Below are 25,218 nucleotides of genomic sequence, written 5' to 3' on the forward strand. Positions count from 1 at the left end.
GCCGTAAGACGCTCCTTTCGCTACTTTTTATGCTGGACTGATCTCTTAGTCACTCTCTGGCCTTCTTTATTTGTAACAGTCTCTTCTTACTTAGGAATTCTCCAGATAATGACTAATAACCTTTTCCAAATTACTTTTTCCTCCCACATTTTAACCCCTGCACTCCTTAGTAATTTACTCCTCTTGACCCATCCTTTCTGCACAAAGGCTACCACAAAGGTGGAGCCCTTCTACCCAAACCTGCTTCCAACACAGGTCTTTCACAGGCAGAGGGATTGCAACCTGAGATGAATGTGAAAGAAAAACAAAGCTCTTAGACACAGTCTCAGAAGAATAAATCAGCTTGTAATTCTGAAGAATTTGCTGTTAATAACAAGATTCTGAAAGAAGTTGTAAAATATCGAGAAAATATTCCATTCTTCTACCTGGCAGTAAAAGCCTCACTGGCACCCAGATCTGGTTTTCCTCTCTCACGCCTGGTTTTCCTCTACTGATTTTATTGTCCTTACCAATTGGCCTAGAGATTTATTTTTTTTTTTCCCTAAGGAGCTCTAAAACTTTGGCAACCGATCTGAAGCTCCAGTTAATCAGTAGAAAGCTTCTCGCTGAGTTCAGTGAGCAGGTCTTGAAACCGTGCCAGGCAGAGAGCACTGTAGTATAGCAATGTTCTGTCTTAGGCAACAGTCAAGGATGTTAAAGCAAAATAAGGAAACATCTGGGTTAACCAAAGTCTTTGTCTGCTCTTTAATGACAGCGGTGCAAGGCAACCTGCTGTCACATAATCCTGCCCTAACCGTTACTTTGAAGGGTTAAGCTTTGTAAATCTGGTCTACATCACATACATCAATACTGTATCCTACTTATAAAATTAAAACTAAAGGAGGAAAAGGTGCATCTTTTGGCTTCTTTCCCCCATGGCCTCAAGAAATAGTGTTTCTGCCACAGAAATGTGTTTCCTCTTGCAATTATTTCGGAATCCGCTCTTTGCAGGAGGTGTCTATGTCCTGTTTACTACTCCTGCGTTCACATTCTGTGTGCGTGGCCTCTGCCATAACCATTCACACCCGCCTTGGAAGTGTCACCTGTGTCAGAGGTTCCTGCCAGATGCTGGCTACGTGATGTCACTACCAAATATAGCACTTTGGTGAACACATGTGACATTAGCTATTGTGTAAAGAGCTCTGCGCAGAGACTGTTAAAAATAAATAAGCCTGGAGTGTGTGATGGGTAGCAAGAAGATCTATTAGTCCTGCTGGATTATGTGTAAGGGGAGGAGCATTTATGTTGCCAGCTGCAAAATTTCTTCATGATAAAATGAAAATTAGCTACTGAATTTTGCTGGGATGTACCGTCAGTTTGGAGGAAAAGTGACATATTGCAGGGCATGGGCTGTAAGGTTTTGGTTTGAAGAATGTGCAGAACTGAGGAATGGAGCAACCTGAGTGGGATGGAAGACTTCTGCAGCCGGAGATATATTAATAATTCTTAATTAATTTGTCTGGGTGTGACAGAAGGGGTATTTACCATTCGGTAATTCACGGTGATGAAATGTGGCTGTGGAGCCCGTCAGTTGTGGTGTTGTGCCGCGGATGGGGAAATAACAACGGCAAGGCAGGAGCAAGCCCTGGGCTAGAGCAGGGTGGTGTGAGAGGTGGGACAGTTAAACCCCCCATGGTGTATTTAGTCCCGGGGCAGACGGGGCTTCTCTCTCAAAACAGCCTGAACACCTTGGTGGGAAAACAATTCTTGACAAAGAGAATAACTGAGTCCAGGAACAATAGGATACAGGCTCACTGCAGAGAAATTTAACCAGAGAATTAGCTTTATTTTATCAGAGATGTACAATTCCAGAGGGATCTTCCTACTGTATGGAAGAGGGAAACGAACATTTTAAGAATTCAAATCACTTTTATAAAAATCGTCGTAAGAAGAGAGCCTGCTATAGCAAGCTCTGGGCCTTACAACCTCCCACCTCCACCCGGTTCTGTATTTTTCCCTGGTGACGCGACCGCGGCCGGCCCGGGCAGCCTGTGGAAAATGGCGGAGCAGCGCTCTCGCACTCCGTAGCCCTGGAGGACCGGCAGCGCCGCGCTCTCCCCGTGTCTCTATGGCCGCGCGGTGCGCCCCAGCGTGTTGCCCCCCCCCGCCGGCTCCAGCTTCCGGTGACGCTCTAGTCGCCGTGACGTCTCAGTGGTGTTTCTGGGCGGCGGCGTTCTGTGCCGCGGCAGTGTCGTCCCTCTGGCCGGGCGGAGGGCGGGCCTGGCGGAGCCATGGCGGCCGTGCGGGGCCTGCGGATCTCGGTGAAGGCGGAGGCAACGGCCGCAACGGCTGAGCTTCGCGGCCCGGAGCCTGAGCCTATGGAAGTGGAAGAGGGCGAACTGGAGACCATCCCCGTGAGGCGCTCGCTCCGGGAGCTCATTCCGGTGAGGGGCGTGCGGGGGGGACGAAAGAGGGACCAGGTCCTGAGGGGGGGCAGAGTACGTAGGGGTGGAGGGTGGCGGGGTGGGGGTCTGTGGGGATCTGTAAAGGCATTTGGGGTACATTCGTGGGAAGAGGGGCGACATGGGGTAGGAGGCGCAAGAGGGGAAGTGAGTGTGGCGGGGAGTGGAGCCATGAGGGGACTTAGAGGTGCCTGAGGGGAGTTTGGGTCAAACTGTAAGAGGAACAGTCCAGGAAGGCCTTGGGAGCGAAGAGAATAAAGGAGGTGGTGGGGTGGTGGAGAAGAGGATTTGGGGTGTAGTGGTGGACTGTAGAGAAAGGCTGTGGATAGGAGAATGTAAAAGGAGTGCTTGGTGCAGGGAACATGCAGAGTAGGGAGCAGAGGGGATGACCGTGGTAGAACTGAGTTGGAGACATTGGGAACATGGGCTCTGATGAATGGGTTTTGAGGGTTTCCTTCCAATTTTTTTATCCCTTTTTCTTTTTCCTAAATATTCTCGTACAAGTTTTATTAGCATTAGGTTTATATATAAAAATGGGTCAGAGTTCTTCTAACCTCCTAAGCATTCTTCTGCTCTCAAAACCTGTGTGGAAATTACTTCAGAAACTAATATCTAATTAGCTGATTTACCAACATGCTTGAGCTTCTACCAAATACATGGCCTAGGAGACAGCACCCAGCTGTACTTCCTTGTGCTCCATGAGTCAACCTTATACAGTGGGGGTCTTTAACTTAAAAAAATTTTTATTATGCTTTTGTTTTTAATAACTAACCATTTGGCAGCTTCAGAGAAACTTTGACACTGGTACTAAGAAAAGCAGTTAGATTGTGTGTACTTTGGTATTTCTAAACTGAGACTGGCCTACTTTCTAGAAAAAGTCCTTCAGCCAAAATAATAATTATTGCAGCACAAGTGTAAACAATGTGTTTATCCCTAGAGAAAGCAAAATGTTTTCTTGCAGCTCCAGAGTTTTGCCAGGTGATGGTCCCGAGGGTGCCAGAATGAAGAGGAGCCTTTTTTGCATATGGGAACTGTGGAAGAGACAGAATTGGGTCATTGGTCCAGGGTCTGTGTGGTTTAGTGCAGTCTTGTGAATTCATCGGTCCTGACTGATGGAAATGAAACTTGTAAATTTTTTTTTCCCCATGATTCTCCATTTTTACTATTTATCCGTAGGGTCGTATCAAAACAGTAATGCTTTATCTTGCTGGTATTTGGAAGTTGGGTTTGAAATATTGATAGGACTAGGGGTAAAAGTTACTTGTTTAATGTGGATATGGCATGGTGTTCTGCCTTTAAGACTAAAAGTTGCAAATTGACACTTCAGGAATTGTGTATAACTGTTAAATCTGTTCATGTTTTACAAGGAAGTTATTCCCAAAACCTAATTTTTGAAATATTAGTTAGGAAAGGTGTTTGATGACTTTTTCATTCTCAATACGCTGAGAGAGAGTAAGTAAAAACCGTAGCAGTGGCAAACCCAGAAACTAAATTTTGTCAAAAGAAAGAATCCTTATAGTAAAGGAAGTTTTATTCAGTTCATATGCTTTTACTGACATCAGTGAGAGTTATTGCTTGTGTACCTGTCTGTCAGGGGATGTAGCTTGGAGTAAGGATGCATTTCTTGTAAAAATGTCCAGATTTTTTTTTCAGCATAGCAAGTATGTTGCTTTCAGTGTTCACTGAGATTTCACCACCATTTCGCTTTGTTTCAGGACACCAGTAGGAGATACGAAAACAAAGCTGGGAGTTTCATTACTGGAATAGATGTAACCTCCAAGGTAATTTTTGTACTATGGTTCTTCAACATATTCTAATTATTGCTACTGGAAAGGAGGAACCGTTTAATTTATTTCTTCCCAACATGCACAAAAGCTTAGCCTCATATTCAGATAGCTGCTGTTTTTCAACAACAAGGGAGTTCTCCTTTTGTTGGTTGTGGCCTGCATCAGGACCCAGTATCTTGTAAAGTGTGAGAATTAGCATTTTTAAGTTACGAAAATTTGTGTGCCAAAACCTGAAAGTGTTTCTGTTGCCTTGGTGCCACTCAGCATTGCAAAACAAAGCCCTTTCAGACTGGTCAGCTGCGGGTTTCCCTCTTAGGTGAGTGACAGAAGGAAGAACAAGTGATTGGCAGGAACATCTAGTTTCATTGCCTTGTATCTTCCAAGGGCATCTTACTGTTTCATTGTTTAAAACGTAGTTTGAAGAATATGAACAGCTGCTGCATTTAAATAACTTAGTTACATAATTCTGTGGAACTTCTTTAATCCTGCAACTCATCTCTGTATATTTAACACCAAATTGGCTGTTGTTTCTTATTGTACAGTTGACCACTATATCTAGTATTTGGTAGTGGAGAAAAAGCATTTAGTCTTATACTTCACAGGACCGATACAATTTTACATGTTCTAACAAGTATGAATCCCCACCACAACAGTGTGCTGACAAATCCCATTTTGCATTAGTGAAGTTTAGAAGATTGTGCTTATCAAATGCTACAAAAGGGTTCCAGATGAAGACTGAAAATCAGTTTTTTGGCTTCAATATCTAGCTTGTGGGTTTTGTCTTTGGGTAAAGAATTTGAAGTTCCCCTGGTCAGGGGAAAGCTGTCATCTTTTGCTATGTTCTTTAAAGATACAACTCTGAAAAAATTTAAGAAACGTGGCTAAAGATGTTTTGGCAATCTTTAAAAACTAGTAAAAAGCCCATGTTTATTTGGATATCATTGTTGGCAGTTTTTGCTTATTTATAGTTTGTGTTCCAAATTTGACTTCCATTAGTAAGGTACAAAAATCTATAATACTTCCTAATAAATTCTGTAGAATAAGAAACTTCTCAGTTTCAAAAATTGCATGAGATCTGCATAAGCTGTTGCTCATGAGATACTTAAAAGTAGCATGAATTGCCAGTCTAAATAAGATCTTTATAGTCAGCACTCCAGCTAGTGCTGTTAAATTCATGCTCAGAAAGGCAAGTTTACACTTTTGTGTATATATATAAGAACCACATAGGGAAAAATCTCTATCATCTTAAAAGACAAATTTTCCATGTGGTGGAAATGCTTGTTTTAAGAGAGGGTTGGGTTTTGTTTTTTTTTTGAGAACAACCTCTGTACATTTGTTAGGAAGGAAAAGATGATGTTACTGATCCATCATGGAGTCTGAGCATTGTCTGAGATCCCTTATTTTCCATGCATCTTGATTCCTGTTATGTTGCTGAACCTACATTAAAACCATTATGTGTCACAGAAATGTTTTAGTGAATTATTTCTACATTCTGAAACTTAGTGGTCTCTTCAGAATTAATAGAATTATTAATATAGATTGTTGTCGTCTGGTAGATTTTTAATTTAAATATGTGGCCTTTTGGTGCAACTTGTTGGGAATGCTGCTGTGATTCCTGTTTTCACTGCATTGTTTTGCACTTTGCAGGAAGCAATTGAGAAAAAGGAACAAAGAGCCAAGCGCTTTCATTTTCGAGCTGAAGTGAATCTTGCCCAGAGGAATGTGGCGCTGGATCGGGACATGATGAAGAAAGGTATGAGTTTATCCAGCAGTCAGGAAAAAAGATCCTGCTGTTTACTTCCTCACAGTTCCTTTACTTGATTTATCCTGTAATATTTCCTGTATCCCCAGAGGTTTTCCTAGGTCGTTGCCAAAAGAAATCAGTTTGTGGGTTTTTTTCATCTTTTTATTTTAATTATTTTAACTTTTTAAACTGCTTGACAGTTACCACTTTGCTTTTGCGTTACAACCCCAGAAAAAAGATGACATCTTTTGCGTACCTTATTTACTGTTTGGCAATGGCACCTAGTGCTGCATGTCCAGGATCATTTTCTGGATCAGTGCTGCTTTAAGAATGTTTAAATCCTTCGAAAGGACCAGACCTTGAGCACTGTGTTCGAGTGGAGGACTGTGGCCCATGCCCAGTGAGATCCCATTCTGTGCTGTATGCACAGTGAGGCTGGACTGATTGCGCATGTGCTCTTTGATGGCAAGCTGTGCATGTTGGAATATAAGCAGATCAACTGCGTGTGCTTTTGGCATCCAGTTAGTTCTCAAGGCTTTTTTTCCAACTGGCAGCTTGGACCCACTGAGCCACGGCCTTTAACAGCTCTCCATCAGATGGTACAAGTGGAAGTGCTTTGTACACGTGTCCTGGTCACAGGCCTCATTAGTGTTCTGACTCTTTAGTGCTTAATGGTAGTACTTTGACAGTATTCAAAAAGAAAGACATTTTTAAAGGCAGTTTGATTGCATCTACCAGTGGTTGTAATGTTACCTCTTTTTAATTCTCAATTTATTAAAGTTTTTCACTGTGGAATAATAATCCAAGTTATGGTGTCTTAGAATGGTGTGCATCATACATTGCTTTAATTAGCTTCCCTTTAGCTTATTTAAAATGTTTGATTTGTAAACTCATATGGTACTAATACAAAAGCTTGGTCTATAGGAATAAGTATCAGTTTTATATCTCTGCCTCTTCACAGCAATTCCTAAAGTGAGACTGGACACAATTTACATTTGTGGAGTGGATGAGATGAGTACACAGGACATCTTTGCCTATTTCAAAGAGTATCCTCCTGCTCATATTGAGTGGTTGGATGATACATCATGTAAGTAAATGAAGTCTTTTGTCTAATTCTACTCTCTTTTTTAATATTGGTCCTAGCTATACTCAGAATATCTTAATGGCTTTCAGAGTCACTGATCTTTTTTCTCACTTTCCCTGTCATATGCTTTAGTCAAAAGAGATTTAGAAGGAAGAAATATCATATGTTAAAAATCAAACCCACTATCTGGTTGAGTGTTATTGGAAAGAGATAGCATAGAAGAACTTGTGGAAACGAAAAAAGTCTAAAATTTTGTGCTGCTTACATCTTGACATAAATACTATACCTGATTGTAAGTGTTGCAAAAGGTGACATTCTGGAAGAAGATTATTGAGCTGTGTGCAGTTAGGCAGGTTGGTTTTGTGTTACGAAGGAGCAGACTTGTTGGCGTATTTGTTCAGTGCATTCTCAAGGAGAAATTAGTGGGTGGAAGAAGGTAGCAGCTGAATGTGATTTACATAGATCGGAAAAGGAATGTAAATTAATGTTGCAAGGGCTGTTTTGGGAAATAAACACGCTGTGAGATTGCCAGAAACATGTACGGTTGTTGACAGTCATGCTTTCTTCAGTGATGTTAAAGATCGTACAAGAGCTGTTTGCTACAGTTGCGTGCTGGGTCATGGAACTGGAAGGCTCTGAGGTCGTGTGACTAGAAACCCTGTAATTGAAATAACATAAAAAGAAGTAGGAACCAGTGCAGGTTTTCCATTTGTACTGAAATTGCTGGAAACTGTTTTATTGACAAGTATGGCTAAGACCTGAGAATTAGTAACATCATTCCCTGCAATGACCCTGAAGGAATTATGTTCCAGTGCAAGAAAAAAGATATGGCATACTACAGAATATTGGTAACCTTGAAGTCACTGTGTATGACAGTTTGATATACTGCCACAAAGTGACAGAAAATTTGACATGCAGTGAGCCCCGAGTGGACGATTGCAGGGAAGATCTGCTAGATGAACCTGTGGTGATGCATAAGCTAGCTACGTGCAGAGTTTAACTCTGTATCTGAGGCTGCATTTCTAAGGTTGTCTGATTGTCCTTTTTCTGTCTCATCCTTTTTCTTAAATGTTCCATGAGTAAATTTAGCATGGAACCAGAGTGAACTTGCAGTGCAAAAATGCAGGCTTCAGAGTCATAACAATACTTTACCCATTAAAACACACCTTTTTTAGTGATTTCTTTTCATGCTGAGTGGCATGCCAGCTACACTGGCTGAAAATATTAAGAAAAAGCATTGTCTTTTCAACATAGATTTGCATCACAGCATGGCAAAAATTTTAACATTCCCAAATGAATTACATCTCAAGGTGTCTTAGTGCAAAGGTGAATTTAGACAGTGTTCTGTGTTTCAAACTGCTGAACGTGAAATGATAAAGGCTTTGAAAATTTGGAGGTGTAAAGAGCAGGTGGGCATATATAAATGAAAAGTTATTAGCCAACCACTGAAGTTAGTATCTGGGTGTTACACACCTTGTAAATGCTGTCTGTCCAAAGTAATTTAAGAGAGAATCTTTTAGTTCAGGACATTGTATAGTTTTCTTGAGGTCTGAATACATTCTGCTTAATGGTAGAATTAAATGACATTTGTTGCTGTATTTGCACTGAATGCATCCATGTAGAAAGCTTTTGTTCAAAACCTGTTTCTAAGCAGTTTTAGTGCTTGAACAATCTCTCCTACTTTCCCCTATTTTCCTGCTTTTTGGAAAAGATTAACAGAATTCCACAGTAAAGTCCAAGGTTCTGTTAAATTGCCAAAGGGAAAAAAAAAAATCAAGGTTTCTTTCTTCTCCCCCTGCCCCCCTTAATCGCATTTGTGTGCTAACAAATTAATGAAATACACTGACCCTGATCCAGTATCTAATCTGCTGTGCTCAGGAAGCAGTCTCTAATATACATAGGTGTGCATTTCAGTGATTTTGATCAGTTGTTGTGTGTGGTTTTTGGTGATGAAAACTGCATCCCCCATCTTACCAAGTGGGTTGAAGAATATGATTTTCCTTGCAAGAGGTACATCTGATTGTGCTTTTTTTGTCATGTCATTATTTAAGAATGTTTCTGAATTTTTGTTAGTAATTTCTCTTCAGTAAGGCAGTGTATGTGATTGATTATACAAACTCATTTTGGTTTTGTATGTTTTATATATGTCATAGGTAATGTGGTCTGGCTTGATGAAGTAACAGCAACGCGGGCTCTAATAAATATGAGTTCCTTGCCCGATCAGGAGAAAACAAAAAGCAGAGAAAACAATGAAGAGAAGACAACTGAAAAAAACAAGAAAGGTAGATTGAGATATGCATATATAGACATCATCTAGTTAAATCAATGAAACTTTAAACTTGTGCTTGGGTACTGCATAATCTAAATTACTGAAGGAGCTTCTATCATGTAGTTTCAGGTAAATGTATTCTGCCACTTTAAAAAAGGCTTTCATCTTGGAAACCTTTTGAAGAACCTGCTTCTTAAAAGGTGGGTTGGAGCTAGACCAAAAGCAGTAATCCAGTCGATACTGAACATGTTAGATGCAGGGTCATATTCAGATGTGATATTTATAGTGGTACATGTTGCACAGAAATAATGTCTGTGTGATGTGTGTACAAAGGTAGTAAAAAGGATGGTTTCTAAGTGTGGAAAAAGCAGGTGTAAGAAAATGTCCTATTTTTGAAATACCACAGGTGATTCCTTTCTTGATACACAGCCATCCTTTAAGTATTTCGTTCACACTGATGTGACATTATATCACTTCACCACTGTATATAATCTCTAAATTTCGCTATTATACTTTGAAGAAAGAAGCACACTGAAAGATCAGTTGTAAAAGAGTCAAGCAGCAAAAGTACCTCTTAATGTGATAAATCTGGTACCTGAATGTGCAAATTAAAAATCAGGCTTTTGCTACCTTATGACTGTTTGGCTGTTAGGCTGGTGTGATAAATTGCTGTGACCACACGGTACAAAGCAAAGAGAGTTGTTGTATTTATCAACGCTTCCATAGGTTTTGCTTAAACATACTACGAACAAAATGCAGAGTCAATCTCTCTATTAGATATTTGCAGTGCTACCAAAAAGTTTGGGGTTTAGGGCTTTGTCAGACTTGTGGATCCTTCTAACTCCTCCCCTTTTCTTTGTTGCTTTTCTCCACAATGCAGTGGCTCCTCAACCATCCATGTGACTTTAATTTTGAGGCAAATATTGATAATGCTTCAAGTAAGACTTGTTACGAAGTTTTTGGAGATTAGTGATTGTCTTGTTTAAATGGAGCATAAATATATCTATTTAATCATGTTGGCTACAAATTACATATTGCATCACCATTACACCATGTCTCAAAATAAAACCTGTCATCTGAATTACTCCTGTTCATCTGGAAAAGTGGGACATTAGATAAAGTACAAACTGTTCAATTACATCTTAAGGTGTGAGATGCATACAGAGACACTGGAGTAATCTGTCTTAGTTGCATTCCTTTTTTAGATAGGAATTTGAGGGATATTTAGGCATTTAGGGAAGCGAGAGACTAGTCTTCACTGAGAGAAGCTTATCATTTGGCGGGGGGGAAAGTGCGTGAATGCTGTCCCTAATAAAACTTAATCAGGTTTGATTTTGGCTGCTTTGTTTACCTCGATCCTCTCTTTGGTTTCAGTTTGGTTAATTGTTCTTTATTCTTTTCTTTGAATTTGGGTATATTGTCAGGATCTTTTGAAGCTGCTGCTCTCTATTGTAAGTTTTCAAGTCTATTGTTGGATGAGATTAAGATAAGGAACTTTGAAATATAAAAGGTTTTTTAGTCCTATGTCTGTGAAGTACTTTGAGATCTTTGCAAATGATATTGGTATATATTGATAGTTGCCCATATTCACTTAATTTTTTTTTTTTGAGGACTGTTTGGGGAAAAAAAAAATCGAATAGGAATTTTTTGAGTTAAAAAGAACCCTGAAAAATCTATACAAGCATCTCACAATTTTAGTAGTTCTGGAAGTGTGCACTCTCCTGTTAGTTATTTCACTTCAGAATTAAGTCACTGAAGTGTTTGGGGTTTTGTCTCCTGTGTCAGAAACTTCTAAGCTTTTTTTTGAACCCGATTTACATTGTTTGTATTGGGTACTTGTAGGTACTTGCAGCATTTTAAAGGGAGGCTGAAGGAAATGGGCTTTTATATGCCTTTACAGTCTTGGCCTTGCTGATCTCTGTCATACCCTGAAATGCAGTGCAAGTTCATTTGCTTTCAAAGAATTAATCTGTGTGCTGCTGCAGGCAATTATCTGCACAGAGGCTGTCTAGTTAATGTTATTCTGTGCTCATGTGTGCTTCAAATTTCTGTAGACGTTTACCGTTTTGATTATTCTCTAGGCTGCACAGAAGAAAGGATAACACCTTCAGTTTGATTGCTGAGAATGTACATACTAATAATCAAATATGACTGTCACACTAAAATACAGGTTATTTTTGTTTTCCCCAATTATTTTCCTTCTTAGAAAAACAGGAGGAAAGTTCTGATGATGAGACGGAAGAAGGTGAGGTTGAGGATGACAATCCAAGTGACGTTGAGGTCAGTACAGAAAGAAAGTATTAGGGAAATTTTGCTCTGACTGGTGTGAAGTCTTCATAACATTATAGTTTTAACGATCTATATTTGCAATTCACAGTTAATTATCAAAATAAATTAAATGGGGATATGGCAGCAAGTGTAGATTCCATGTTGGTGAGAATAGCCGTGTCAGAGTGTTTTGTGAGAGTAGATTTTGAGGAGTGCTAGGGCATCGAGCATGTAAGAGCTAGACTGGCTGCTCTTTTCTGCTGAGAGGAGGCAATGAAAGAACAATAATGGAAGACAACGGCCTTTCAGCAGTGAAGGCAGTGCTTAAAGAGACAAATAGGATTTAGGCTGTCCGTAGATATGTGTGGGAATCAGCATATGCATTGATGTTTTGTTAAGTAATTTAATCTTCACTGACTGAATATATAATAGGTGTGATTAGTATTTTCTTTAGGAATGGCTGAGTGAACCTCATACATCATGGAAGTCTGAATTGGGCATGAGAACCTGTTAGTAAAACCGTTTAGATATGAAACAAGTAAAATTGAATAGTTGTTCTTCAGTGTCCTAGCTGTGCTATTTATTTTCTGCATGTCAGTAGTATAGTGTGATTTGAAAATTATTGGATTTAATAATCTGATATAATGTTATGAAGGAAGGGAAGGAAATATTTAAAATCATTGGGGCAAATTACTTCAAAATTCACATTGGTTTGTTAAGAAGAGTTTATTTGAACATCATTTGGAAAGAAACTTTCTTAATAATCAGTTAGGATTCTGTGTTAGAAATCCATTTTCATTTTATTTTATTTGATTTTATGTAGTTTTATTTTTGAGTCCAAAATACTTTTTTTTTCCCCCCAAAGCTGGATGCCCTCTCCCAGGTAGAAGAGGATTCTCTCCTGCGTAATGATCTTCGCCCTGCCAATAAACTGGCTAAAGGAAACAAGCTATTCATGAGATTTGCTACTAAAGGTAAATGAACAGCTTAACAAGCATAATGAATTAATCACCTGTAGTTTTATTTGTTGACTAATTAATGACTTGGAAGTACCTAATTTTTATTTGCAGAAATGTTAGTTTTTTAGTAATCAGTTAGGTATTAGGATTTTGCAATAAATCCACATTTAACGTGTGAATTAAATCCAGTTCAAGTTGTATGAAAATTATTGTACTTTAAAAATTTTACCTTGGTCTCAGAGCATTCTTTTCAGTACCCTAGAATAGGTTTTATGATGCCTTTCTCCACAGAGGTAAATTTCACATTTTATAGATAAGAAAATCACTTAAGATGCTGATGAGGTATTGGTGGAAATAATTGCTAAACACAGTTGAGATATTAAATGGTGTTTATGAGTAAAATGAAATTCCATATAATTTCTGGCCATGTGGGAGATGACACATCTATAAAGAAAAGAAAGGTCATGAATAAGGTAAGTATAACTCCAGCAGTTACAGTGGGTTGTAGTGCTCTGTTAAGGTGATATGTAGAAACTCAGTCTCCCTAGAATTAAGTTTCTAGACAAAAATAAAGCTCTGGTAGTGGGAGAAATTTCAGAGGTGTCAGCAAAACTGGATCCTTCATGAAGGAGATTGAAGCAATGCTGATCTGTAAGACATTCAGTCTTACTTTCATTCTCTGTGTCTTTGACTGGATGGTTATTTATTTTTACACTAGTGTTGTAAGATATATTATAAGAGGGAAATATTCCTTTAATTCATGTTTTTTCAGATGACAAAAAGGAGCTGGGAGCTGCAAGGCGAAGCCAGTATTACATGAAATATGGCAACCCGAATTATGGAGGCATGAAGGGGATTCTTAGCAATTCATGGTGAGTATTGGATAGAGAAATGGGAGCATTGCAGGTAATTGGACAGGATGGTCTAAACCTGCCTTAATTTGTGGATTTTCTTTCTATTCATGTTATGTAGATGTTTCTTATGTGTAAATTATGTTTTTGCAATGTTACTCTGGATTTGTAAGGGGAGTATTTTCCCATGAAAATAAAGAATGTTTATATTCAGAACAGATCTCCGACATGTCTGCTATTAAAGTGAGTGATAATTGCATATGCTTAATCCAGGACTGAATATGGGTCATTCATGAAGCCTTTTCTTTTTGTGGCATTTCAGGAAACGAAGATACCATTCACGTCGAATCCATCGGGATGTGATAAAGAAAAGGACACTTATTGGGGATGATGTTGGCTTGACTCCTCCTTATAAACATCGTCATTCAGGTAATTGATGCTGATTTGGCATCAGTTGATGGACTCTGTAAGATCACAGCTGGGGCATGGAGGGCTGGAAAGGACCTTAAACAATGCCTCGTGTAATGCCCTGTGGAGCGTGAAAGTGAAGTGTACTTTTAAAAAAATCTGTAACTGCATCACATTTTCAGAGTTTGCAAGGAACAATTGAGGCAGAAACTTCATGCTGCTCATTGCCTTACCAAAATAGCTACTACTTTTGAGGTGATGTTTTTCTTTCACAAATTTAGGACATGGGGGCTCTAGCATCAAGGGCAAAAGGAAGAGATAACATCTTTAAACTTCTTGGCAATTTGTTGTACTTGCTATGTCAGTTCTGCTCTGTGAAAAGGCAAGCTCTAGATGTAGCACAGTAAAAATTAAAAAATTCTATTAATTACGCTTGAGTATCTTCATCTATTCCCTGAGGGAGGGGATGTGCATTAGAAAAATAATTGGTGTAAAAAGCTTTGACGTGACACAAATACAGCGTCAAAGTTTCATATGAATGGCCTGTTAAAAATACAGCCATGGATGTATCAAATCTCCTGGAAGATTTTTGCATGTTGATAAGGTACTGCTTGCTGAAAAGCTGGTTGCACACTGCTGATGACTAGATTTAAGTTGCTGATTTGTATTTAAATCAGTGTATGTGATAAATGTATACTAATGATATGTGTGTTCTTTTTGGCATTACTGCTTACAGGACTTGAAAGGATTATTGCAGAGCCAGCAGCTGTTACCTTAAGCCCCACAAGATCATAGGAACTGTTATGCTTAGTTGAGGAAATGCAAACTGCACCTACTGCAAGAGGCAGTTGTACTTTATATATACAGTCCAGCTTTATGCTTGAGCAGGCTTCTGCAGTAGTGAACAGCATGGACTTTTTTTTCTCCTGTGGCAATTTTCTTCCACTTAAGCTCTTCTGTAATACAGATTCCATCTGGAATATTTTGAAAAATATTCCCTCTCTCTTTAGCCGTAGAGAACTACAAAGACTCATTTGTAGTGGATCATTAATTACAGTGATTTTTTTTTTTTTTTTTTTTTTCTTTGGTTTTAAGGTACCTTATATGAATGATAAACTTCAGTTTATCAGAATCAGTTTGTTTTGCTACAGGCTTAGTAAATGTTCCTGAGGAGCCTATTGAGGAGGAAGAGGAGGAAGAAGAAGATCAGGATATGGATGAAGATGACAGAGTTGTGGTAGAGTACCGTGATGAACTACAAGCTTTCAAACAGTCCCGAGACCGCAGTGCAGCAAGACGATCGAGTGCTAGTGCATCTGATTCTGATGAAATGGACTATGATCTTGAACTGAAAATGATATCAACACCCTCTCCCAAAAAGAGCATGAAAATGACAATGTATGCAGATGAGGTGGAATCACAACTGAAAAACATTAGGTAAAAGCTTCTTATTCTTTAAAAGTATCAGTGAAAAGGCATTCTAAATTTTAGTGACAGCTATCAACGCTTAAAGACAAACTGTTGAAGCTACTTTTTTAATTCTTAACATAATTTTGGAGTCGATATTTTAAAAAGAAATACAGAAAACACTGATACAGGCTTTTAATTACAATGGACATTTTAAAAATACACTTTCCGTTGCAGATTTCTGTAATAATGAAGCTCAAAGTGGAATCGACAGAAATGTGTGCAAGCACAGTTAATTTCTTGCATTTCGTAGCTAGGCCTCGGAGAAATAACTCCTCCCTTTACCTCTTCCTCTTTTCTCAGAAAGAAGAATAACCCTTAAGTGCTGATGACAAAAAGGAAATTACATTCATTATGGGCATATTAACCAAAATTGCATACATTGTAGATTGTTAAAATAATTTCAACATGCATCGTTTCAGTAGTATGATTATACTTCATTATAATGTCAAGTCTTTTAACGATTTTGAGGTTGCTTATCTGCTCTGAATTTTGACCCAGAGGCACAGCATTAAGGAGACAAACTTTATACCTGTCTTGGATACTGAGGTATTCATGTGATTATTGCTAAACTTAGGATTCTGACTGGAACACGTACTCTTCTAAGTAATGTTTTTACCTTTGTTTCCGAGAAATCCTGATATTACTGTTTTCTGTGATGTGATTTTACATACAAGAATGCTTAAGAACTATGCTAGATTTAATTTAATTTAAGGGACATTAAATCTATTTTCTTTCAGGAATTCCATGCGAGCAGATAGCATAGCAACCAGCAACATCAAAAATCGGATTGGCAATAAAGGATCCTCAGAGAAAGTTGCAGATGTAAGACTACTGTTAGAAGAAAAACGTCAGAATAATACTGGGCCACGTCAGCCAAACAGCACTGTAAAATCAGGTAATTTTAAACTGTTATATTGTGCAGAATTGCAACTGGCTTATTAAAATGGATATATTCATTTCACGTCTGTGCTTCACTGCAACTAACCTGAGGGAATTCTGTTCAGCAGCAGTTTCTGCATCCATACAGTTAATTTTTTCTCACTAAAAGACTGAGTTGGGGATTGCTTTGGGGAAAGATGAAGTACATCTGAGTAAAAGTGATGTGTATTTTTATCCTGTTTACTTGCCTGTTTCTATTTCCCCCACTTTGTCCTTTTTGATTTGCTCAGTCCTTGAGGCAGAGATTCTGTACCACTCTGAGAAACATAGCATGTTGGGGAGCTCATGTGCAAAATTAAATGTGAAATGCTAGCTACTTATATGAAACAACATGTATTACATGAATATGGACAATTTTTCAATTGGCAGGGTTTATTTTTAGGCTTAATTAACTGTTGCTTTTTTGACTTGAGTACATGTCATTTCAGCTATTTGTGACATATACATAGTATCCAGAGGATTATCTAACTGATAACTGAAAGATATTCTTTTGTATCAGTGTAATGTAGAAGTTAGGTCAGTATATTTTACCCCTCCTGCACATTTTGGGGCTCTGACAACTTGGCACATAAATCCTCTAACTTCCTTTGCCTTTATGTTTTGCTTTGAACCTTCTTTAAGACTAGGAAATTCTACTTAAACCAGACAAACTTCAGAATGTAAGACTCTCATCATGGGTTAAGTATCAATACATTCTTGTATTCTGGTTTTCGTTTTATTCTGCAAAATACCAAGCAGTATTAGAATTCTAAAGCAAGGTATCTATAATGTGAAAAGGTTTGTTGAAGGCACAGCAATTTTCATATAATCATACCTCATACTGGATACATACACCCTGTACTGCTAAAACAGAAGTGCAGCAAGCCATGGAATAACTTACTTTTTCAATCTTCTGGACAGAGCACAACCTGAAAATATTAAATGTCAAATTTATTGCCAAAAAAAAGATAAATGAAATCTAGATAAATTGTATTTCAGATGTTGCCAGCACTGAAATCAGAGTATGAAAGACTTAAATGAAAAAACTACAGAAAAGATAAAACCAGAAAATCTGTCTAGTTTCAAGTTGTATGAATTGTGAACAAGTGTAAAACTAGCTGGCAGAATTAGATTAAATGCAACATGATTTTTGTAATTTTAATCACTGAAAATATCTCTAGATGTGCGGCAAAGACTGGGAAAAAGACCACATTCTCCAGAAATCAAACCTCCAAGTAGTACCTCTGCTCCTCGTCGAGAACCGATATCAGATGTACACAGCCGGTTAGGAATCCCCAAACAAGATGTAAAAGGTCTCTACTCTGATTCCAGAGAGAAGAAATCAGGTTAGTTTTATAGAGAAAACATAATACTGCAATTCCTTGACTTTTAGAGTATGACAGAAATTTCAGCAGAAAATCTTGAAGGATGTTCAACTGAGTGAAGTTAAAGGTGAGTTAGCAAATGTCTGTTCAGAGCTTTGAAACCTAAATACATGTAGGTAGGTTGAGCTGAGTATTTTTATGAGCAGTATTTTTGTACAGATATGCTTAAAAGTAGAGAACTACTTTAAAGCTGTCATCAAAACAAGGCACTAAAACAAGTGTAATGAATGCAGTGGCACTTCAGACCCGTGTGTAGCATTTTCTGCAAATAGGAAACAGTGAACAAGAATGCACCGAGCCTCCCTTATTTTAATTTCGGCTACTGCTTCAAAGTGTAGTAAGTTCCGTGCCAAACAAGGTGGGAGGAGTATGAGGAGTTCAGAGAGATGCGGTGCATTTGTGACTAGGTTCCTCAGAATTCCTCTTAGTCCTGTCTTTTTTTAAAAAATGTTTGTTTTCCATCTGATTAGGTAATTTATGGACCAGATTAGGGTCCGCTCCGAAGACACAAGAAAAGACTTCAGATAAACCTGAAAACTCTGTGGCATCTCCAGAGGAAGATGATTCAGAGCTCCAGCGGGTTTGGGGTGCTCTCATTAAGGAAAAAGAACAGTCTCGGCAAAAAAAGAGTCGATTGGATAATTTACCATCTCTACAAATTGAAATCAGCCGAGAAAGCAGTTCTGGATCAGATACTGAATCATGATTGTTTTTACATTCTGATCTTCACCTCAAGATTGTGACTGCAGTGTGGCAAGATTTCCTTTGCCCAAAAGCTGAACACTGGCAAAGACTCTGCAGTGAAGGTTCCAGAAGTGTCTCTGTTCCTTTTATACAAAAACAGAGACACGTATACCACTTGAAACCTAAAGCAATCACGTTTGTCTGGAGTCTGTGGTTGACCCTGTGTTACATAGGGCATTGTCATATATGTTTATTACAGCAAACCTGTAGTTAATTCTAGCAAAACACTTTTCCCCAAGCTTTGAACTTATAAGAAGAGGCAGAAATGCTCTGTATTTTTAAGACAAACTTTTTGTTCTTAGTATTTTTAACATGGAGCCTTTTAACAAAATATTTTACACAGTTCATCCAAAGAACAGGGCATTTCAAAATCGACATCATTGCCTTGCCCTTCTGGCTCTTACCAGCACTTTTCCTTTCCTCTTGAAGTAATAACAATAATGCTTCCTGGGTAGGCAGCCAGCAAGGATAAAGCATGAAGGGACTGACACGTTCCCTTCCTCCAAAATACTGAATGTAAATCTAAGTTAAATGTGTTAGTACAGTGAAATTTCAGAGTATCCAAGCAGCATCACTGCTCTCAAGGAATTCTGCTCATTTATTTTGGTGATACTACATTCTGCTGTAGTAGGGATTGAGATGTGCAAGACTGCAAAGTTGGCTATTTGAAAATTGTGTAAATTCCCAACGGTTTAATTGTTTTTGTTGTTATTACCTGATGAGAAATTCTATTTCTTTCATTTTACTGTATCATGTTTTGAAGAAATCTAAAAATTTTAAAACATACACTTTTATATTTGTGAGAATTCTCTTGTTGGCCACGGTGAAAGCTATAGTGGTGTTTCCCTATGTGCTGTTTAACTATATATATATATATATAACTGAAAGAGAAAAGGAAAACTATAGGATCGCTGTCTCATGTCAATATTTTTGAATGTTCTTATTGTGTATTACATGTGGATGTGCACATGGTTGACTTGTTACATTCAGCTTTTTTACCCGCAGACCCTCTCTAGGTAGGACAAAGGTTTGATCAGTGTGCAACTGCAGTTTTTTCTTGTTGCCTGTGGCATTTATTTTGATTGCCAATAATTCTAAATAAGGAATAATGCTAGCACATCATATTCTGGTAAACAGAACAGGTAGAAAAAACATTGTCTGCTACATTTTGATAGTCTGAAAATTTATTTGCATTGTCCCTATTTCCTAGGTTGTCAGTCCGAAATGTCTATGAATATCTCTTCCCCTTTCTGCTTTTCAACAAATGTTTTATCTTTTTTTCCCCTACTTTTGTACTGAGTTGAAGTAGGTTTGAGACTTCACAAAAGCAAGGAATCTGATATTAACTTTTCTTACTGCTTTATTATGTGTAAGAATAGCAGCATGTAAAATTAAAGGTAAAAATGAAAGGTACAGTGACTAGAAGGGTAATCTGGGGACTGACTGGGCTTCAAGCCTTATTATTTCCTTGTTTTGTGACACTCATCCTTGATTTTATATTTAATTATTGAATATATAAATATGTCTCATAAAAGTACTGTTGAGAGTAAATGACTGCAATGTCTGATCCCTGTAATAATTCATTTTAACGTGTGCTTTCATGAACATCCCTTTCAAAGCTCTTGAATAGAATCATGCCCATACTGTACCCATTTCTCAAGATCCTGATAAAATTTATTTAACCAGTGTCTTTTTGCTAGTAAACCGTTGTGTTGTATTACAGCTTTGAATCCATTATGACCTTTCCTTTTCCTGAAAGGAGATGGTGGATATGAATCATGCATCTGGTCTATGTAGACAGGCTTCTGCATTGTTGTGAAGCTTTGCATGTTTTTAAGCTCAGCAGCTGGTTGTGGTCTGCTGTTAATGTTGCTGATAACCACTGTGTTTCCATGTAAATACTCACAGCTTGAGCCTGGTGAAGGACAGACTAACTGGTATGAAGGGCAGAATGGGAATAGAGAATCTCTTCAACTGATATAAAATATCTGAACTAATGGATATATGAAATCGAGAGAAGCGATGTAGGCAAAGGTTTGTGTTTGAGGAAGAGGAGGCATTAACACTGGATTTGTCTTCCAGGTGGTCATAAATAAGCCTTAAAAATGCCTCCACGTCAGGCGGGTCTGTTGTGTTTTTGTTTTGGGGGGAGGGTTTTGTGTGTTAATGAGACCACGGTAGCTTAGCTGCAAGTAAAACAGAGGTTTACTGTTGAAGGGACATACAGAGAGGGATTTTTGTAATTGAGTGTTGTTTGCCTGGTTTTGCTTTTTGATGATGTATAGAGAAGCCTTGAAAAGTGTTTTTTGGTATCGGGAACTCTAGCTTTGGTCTTCTGTAGTTACTTGAACAAGAACTGCTGGGTTTTTCTAATTAAAAATGAGCAGTGCATCTTTAGAGAATGCTTTTTCCTCAACATGGGTGAACTTAAATCTCTTTGACCTAGAGAGAGAGTGCATAGAGAATTTTGTCTAAGTCTCCTTCTCGTTGTGGTCAGCTATTTTGCTCTTGCTAATGTGTTCTTGATCTTTCACTGAACTCCCAGATATTATCACCATCAGAGAATTTGATGGAGAAATGAATGTTCTGATACTGAGATGTGTAACCTATATATTTGACTAAAATGAAGTTACGTTGAAAATTGCAAGAAGTAGAAGTTCGGCTTTGGCTTTGCTGGAGCATCTGTGGCTCAGGAAAAAAAAGATTTTGAATTTTAGGTGACTTGTTACACGACCACACTAGTCCTTCTTCTAGTAGGTGTTTGCTGCTTTAAAAAGGTGTATTTTTGGTAAATGGTTCAGGCAACTGTTATATTGTGCTAAAGAAACAGTCGAGGGGGCTATGGATTCTGTACCTGCAGCTGTCCTCAGGCACACACTGGGCTTGTGGCATTGATGGTGAGACTTGAAAGTGAGGGGGTTGGTTTGGGTTTTCTTTAAGATGATAGTCAATGTGTTTGAGACAGGAAAAAGGAAAGCAAACCCCCCTTTATTTTCAGTTCAGGATAACATTATAATGTGAAAACAATGAAACTTTTATTTAAACAGCAGTTCCATTCCAAATAAAAGTGGTCTGGAGTCACACTGACCCATCCCGTTTTGCCGGACCATGGTAAAGGACCGCGCACCCCCCCCGGCAGCCCGGAGCGGGCTTGTGCCTTCTGGGGGCAAGATGGGGGTCCCTGCTCCGAGGTGTAGCCTCTCCCCGCCCAGGCTTAACGAATCCCCTTTCCTGCTTTCAGCCGAGTTTGAGACGTGCTTAAAATTGGGATCCTCGCGGACCTGAGAGAAAAATAATGGTCCCTCCCGGGCCGCGCTGCAGGAAATGGACGCCCTCGCCCACCCCTGCCTTGCCGGAGCAGTGGCCCGGCCCCCCCGGCCCCCCCCGCCGCGGGGTGGTACGTCCCAAGCCGTTATAAGCAGCCGCCGCCGCTCGTCGCGCCCTTTTCGCCCGCGTTGCCGGTGGCGGGCCGGGTGGTGCCGGGCCGGGGCCGGCGGGAGCGGTGGAAGGCGGGCAGGGAGGAGGCGGAAGCCCGCTTTGCGGGGCCGGGCGCCCTTCTCTTCTATCAGGGGCCTTTCCGCCGCGGAGCTGAGGGCCTTCGCGCCCCCCCAGCCCCCGGCAGTGGTGGCGCCCGCTGCGCCTCCCCGTCCTTAGGCCCGCCCGGGCCGGGCCCGACCATTGGAGGCAGCGGCGGGGGGCGCCGTGGCCTCGCAGCACATGGCGCCTGACTGCCCGCGTCCCTGCGGGCCGGCCATGGAGCCGGGCACCGCCACCGCTAGGGCTGCGGCAGGGGCTCCCCGGTAAGCGGAGGGGGGCTGCCCTGGGTGGGGAGGAGGCCCGTGGGCTTGCTGCGTGGGGGAGCGAGCGCCAGGGCCTGCTGCCTGGGCCGCGGCGGGGTGGCGCTGCCCTCGGCGAGCTCGCAGGGAAGAGTTTAGGTTAAAGTCAGTTCACGTTCGGGCACTTGCCCCTCATGAGCCGCCTGGCTGCTTTCAGGCGAAGCCCTTGCTGCTCACACTATCACAGATTGCTGGGACGGCGTCCGGCCGAGCTCAGAGCTCCATAGGGGCTGTGGGGGTAACGCCTCTGGGCTTAGCGCTTTAGCTTTTGTATGTCTATTACGGATTTTTATTTTTCTGGCACTATTTTTAGCAAACAGGTCGCTTTTTTGGTTGGCCGATTTGCCAAGCTCATTCTATGCAGTGAACTTCCCAACCTTAGACTTGGTGGTCTGTGTAATTTCAATTTAACAATTGCCCTTATGGTACATGCAGTCTGACAAGCTGCATAAGGGAGATTTTGTAAGTTCTCTGACTAAAAACAGTTTAGAGAGGATTGTTGACTAGTAAAATCTGTCCGACATAAATTTTCTGGTGATTCATGGTATCAACACAAAGTAGACTTGGTCTTGAGGTTCTGGTTTTGGCGGTGTTTGGGTTTTTTCCTGTTGCTTTTGTTTCTTCCTGAATAAACCTACTTTATAATTTTCTAAAGTTACTGCTGAACAGTATTATAGTAATGATTCTTTTGCTTTTATTCCCACAGCAGGAAGATGTCTTGAAGTAAAGAGGTAAGTTAAAGTTTATTTTGTTCTAAAGTGTGCAAAGTTGTTAAGAAAGTTCCAGGCCTTTACTTGGCATGCGAATAACAGTAAGGTAGTTAAATACAGGACTGTTAGTCGAAAATGACCTGTAATAATATTTTAAAGCAAGTGAAAAACCAATTAAAACTAATTAAATATAACATTAAGTTAACAAAGTTAGTGCCTTTCATGAACAAAGTGGGGAAATGTACAACTGTTGGTTCAGGATGAACCAATTACTCTAATCAAATGTAAAAGTTGTTGGCTGTTGATGATGATAACCCTGAATAGGAAGTGCCGTCAGATCGAGAACTGACGATAACCTTCTTACTTGTCTGAAACACAGCTACATGTTTGCAGTGTTTGAAATTTGTCTTCTAGGGTTAATCGGGAAACTTTGGTTTATACTTTTTTCTGTGAAAAGTGCTCTTGCAGTACCTAATGTAGCTTCACATTCATCTGTTTCACTTTATCTGCAGAGCCTGGTCTGTCCAGACAAGTGTGACACACTTCTGACTGGAAGTGGGTTGCTCTTCGGATATGGCCCTAATATGAAGGTAAGTGATGCGCTTCACTAGACCATGTAGTTTCATACCAGATGGAATCTGGTATAAATGAGGCTTACAAGCGGACAAAAACTTAAGAGGCGTATTTTGTAGGTTCAAACTTGATAGCTTAAATGAATCTGCTTTCCCTCCTCTCTTCCTCAAAATTTAAAGCCCTGTGGTGCTTATTTCCTGGTATATCTATATTTAGATATAGCTTGCAGGTTTTGACTGTCATGTTCCAATTGTTACTGATGTCCACCAATTGATATTACAGCTCTTCACAAGTCCTGTGGCAGGCAGAGAGACAGCAAGAGCAGGAGATACTGCTCGGTGAGTTTAATATTTGGTGTAGCATTACTTCTACGTGATGTTTTTTGGTTACAGTCTCAGAAACAGTACCTAGTTGAGAACATTCTCATTGGCTGTGTTTCTATTTCTGTATATTCGTAGGTCTAAAAGTATAATTAATGAAGTTCTAGCATAAAAAATATTTTATTAGACTTCAGCACGAGCAGTAAATGTTTTAAGAACTGCCTTCTGCACTACAGTTTTGCTGACAGCACTCAAGACCTTTATCCCTTTGCTCTAGCTTTTGCTAGAAATCTATCAATTTACCTAAAGATATCATATGATGAAACTAACCAAAAATTGCTGGAATTACCGGCAGATTGACTGGTGGTGAACAAAGGTTTTTCTGATGATATCCTTACGTTAACTTATGGGTTCATAGTTAGTGTTGAATGGTTAACTTACCCATGCTGTTGTATTGCAGGTGTTTATCCTGAAAATGTCTGGGGAAGAAGGAATCTGCTAAAACATGTGCGTGAGCCTCAGGACTTGTGTTTGTATGCACGACCTATTTTTCTGCATTAAGAAGTTAAGAAATGTTAACAGTTACAGTTTTGATTACACATTAAAATTTTCTCAAAAACCCCCAACTGGGTCTGTTTTTGTCACTACTTGCATTAAGGGATTATTTTCCATTACACAAGACATTTTTTACAAACATGCTGAGCCACTCCTATAATTTGCTATAATATGATAAAAATCATATACACTGCAGTGTGTAATTACTGTAGATAATGTAAACGGGTTTTATTTGTGTAAGCATTTTGTGTGGCATTGGGTCATTTACTTGCTTTAAACAGTTTAAAGAGGTGATAACAGCTGCTTTAATTACTGGAGAGATGAGGCCTTAAATACCCCTAGCAGCAAGAAGAGAAAATGCAACTATTCCTTTATCTTGTTCCAAGCTTGCTATTTTTTCATTATTTTGGCCTCAACTTTTCTTAAAGTCTGCTACAGTGGTAGCAGAATGAGTTCCTGCAGCAATAGCATTCTAGGCAGTATTCTGCATTTCTTCTAAATAATGGTCCAAAAGTGCAAATCTAAAACTAAATGTGGAGAAAGGGAGGAGAGACTCTGTAATTTGTTCTTCAGCGCCACTAGCAAAAGTGAAAAGGGTGCTTTTGTGATAATGATTCATTCTAAGATTGGTCTAGAACGGAGGTTGATAAAAGTTTTGGGGGAGACTTGGCGACTTCAAGGTGCATAAATGAGAAAAACAGCATCTGAGACTGAAACTCCCAATTAGACTCACTAAGGCAATATAACTGATGGGCTATTACACTTAAGTGCTATTTTTATATTTATAGGGGAGGCGTGGAATGTAAGAGTTTTCATCAAAATGAGTGAGTGATTGAGGATGTCCACTGAGACAGACTTAACAATGCAGATGTTGCTGATCATTTTGCCCACTTGGT

The 25,218-nt window shown here is 39.5% G+C and overlaps 1 protein-coding gene, 1 long non-coding RNA gene and 2 other non-coding genes across 4 annotated transcripts; all 4 read left to right on the forward strand.

The window, feature by feature from the left end:
* Positions 1 to 2,222: 2,222 nt before the first annotated feature.
* NCBP3 (nuclear cap binding subunit 3) lies at positions 2,223 to 20,018 on the forward strand. The gene is made up of 13 exons (XM_074923014.1): positions 2,223 to 2,423; positions 4,157 to 4,222; positions 5,876 to 5,981; positions 6,934 to 7,059; positions 9,210 to 9,338; positions 11,532 to 11,605; positions 12,459 to 12,567; positions 13,325 to 13,424; positions 13,726 to 13,832; positions 14,963 to 15,248; positions 16,019 to 16,176; positions 17,381 to 17,545; positions 18,055 to 20,018. Exons 1-13 carry the CDS (start codon positions 2,271 to 2,273, stop codon positions 18,288 to 18,290), a joined length of 1,815 nt encoding a protein of 604 aa, XP_074779115.1. The 5' UTR covers positions 2,223 to 2,270; the 3' UTR covers positions 18,291 to 20,018.
* Positions 20,019 to 21,779: 1,761 nt separating this feature from the next.
* LOC141968237 (uncharacterized) lies at positions 21,780 to 24,393 on the forward strand. The gene is made up of 5 exons (XR_012634825.1): positions 21,780 to 22,128; positions 22,871 to 22,895; positions 23,387 to 23,464; positions 23,730 to 23,785; positions 24,228 to 24,393. It is a non-coding gene; the product is annotated as an uncharacterized LOC141968237 (long non-coding RNA).
* On the forward strand, positions 23,175 to 23,248 carry LOC141968522 (small nucleolar RNA SNORD49). The gene has a single exon (XR_012634885.1). It is a non-coding gene; the product is annotated as a small nucleolar RNA SNORD49 (small nucleolar RNA).
* LOC141968526 (small nucleolar RNA SNORD65) lies at positions 24,082 to 24,155 on the forward strand. The gene has a single exon (XR_012634890.1). It is a non-coding gene; the product is annotated as a small nucleolar RNA SNORD65 (small nucleolar RNA).
* Positions 24,394 to 25,218: the final 825 nt, after the last annotated feature.

The sequence above is a fragment of the Athene noctua genome, chromosome 19, assembly GCF_965140245.1.
Source record: "Athene noctua chromosome 19, bAthNoc1.hap1.1, whole genome shotgun sequence".
NCBI classification, from domain to species: domain Eukaryota; kingdom Metazoa; phylum Chordata; class Aves; order Strigiformes; family Strigidae; genus Athene; species Athene noctua.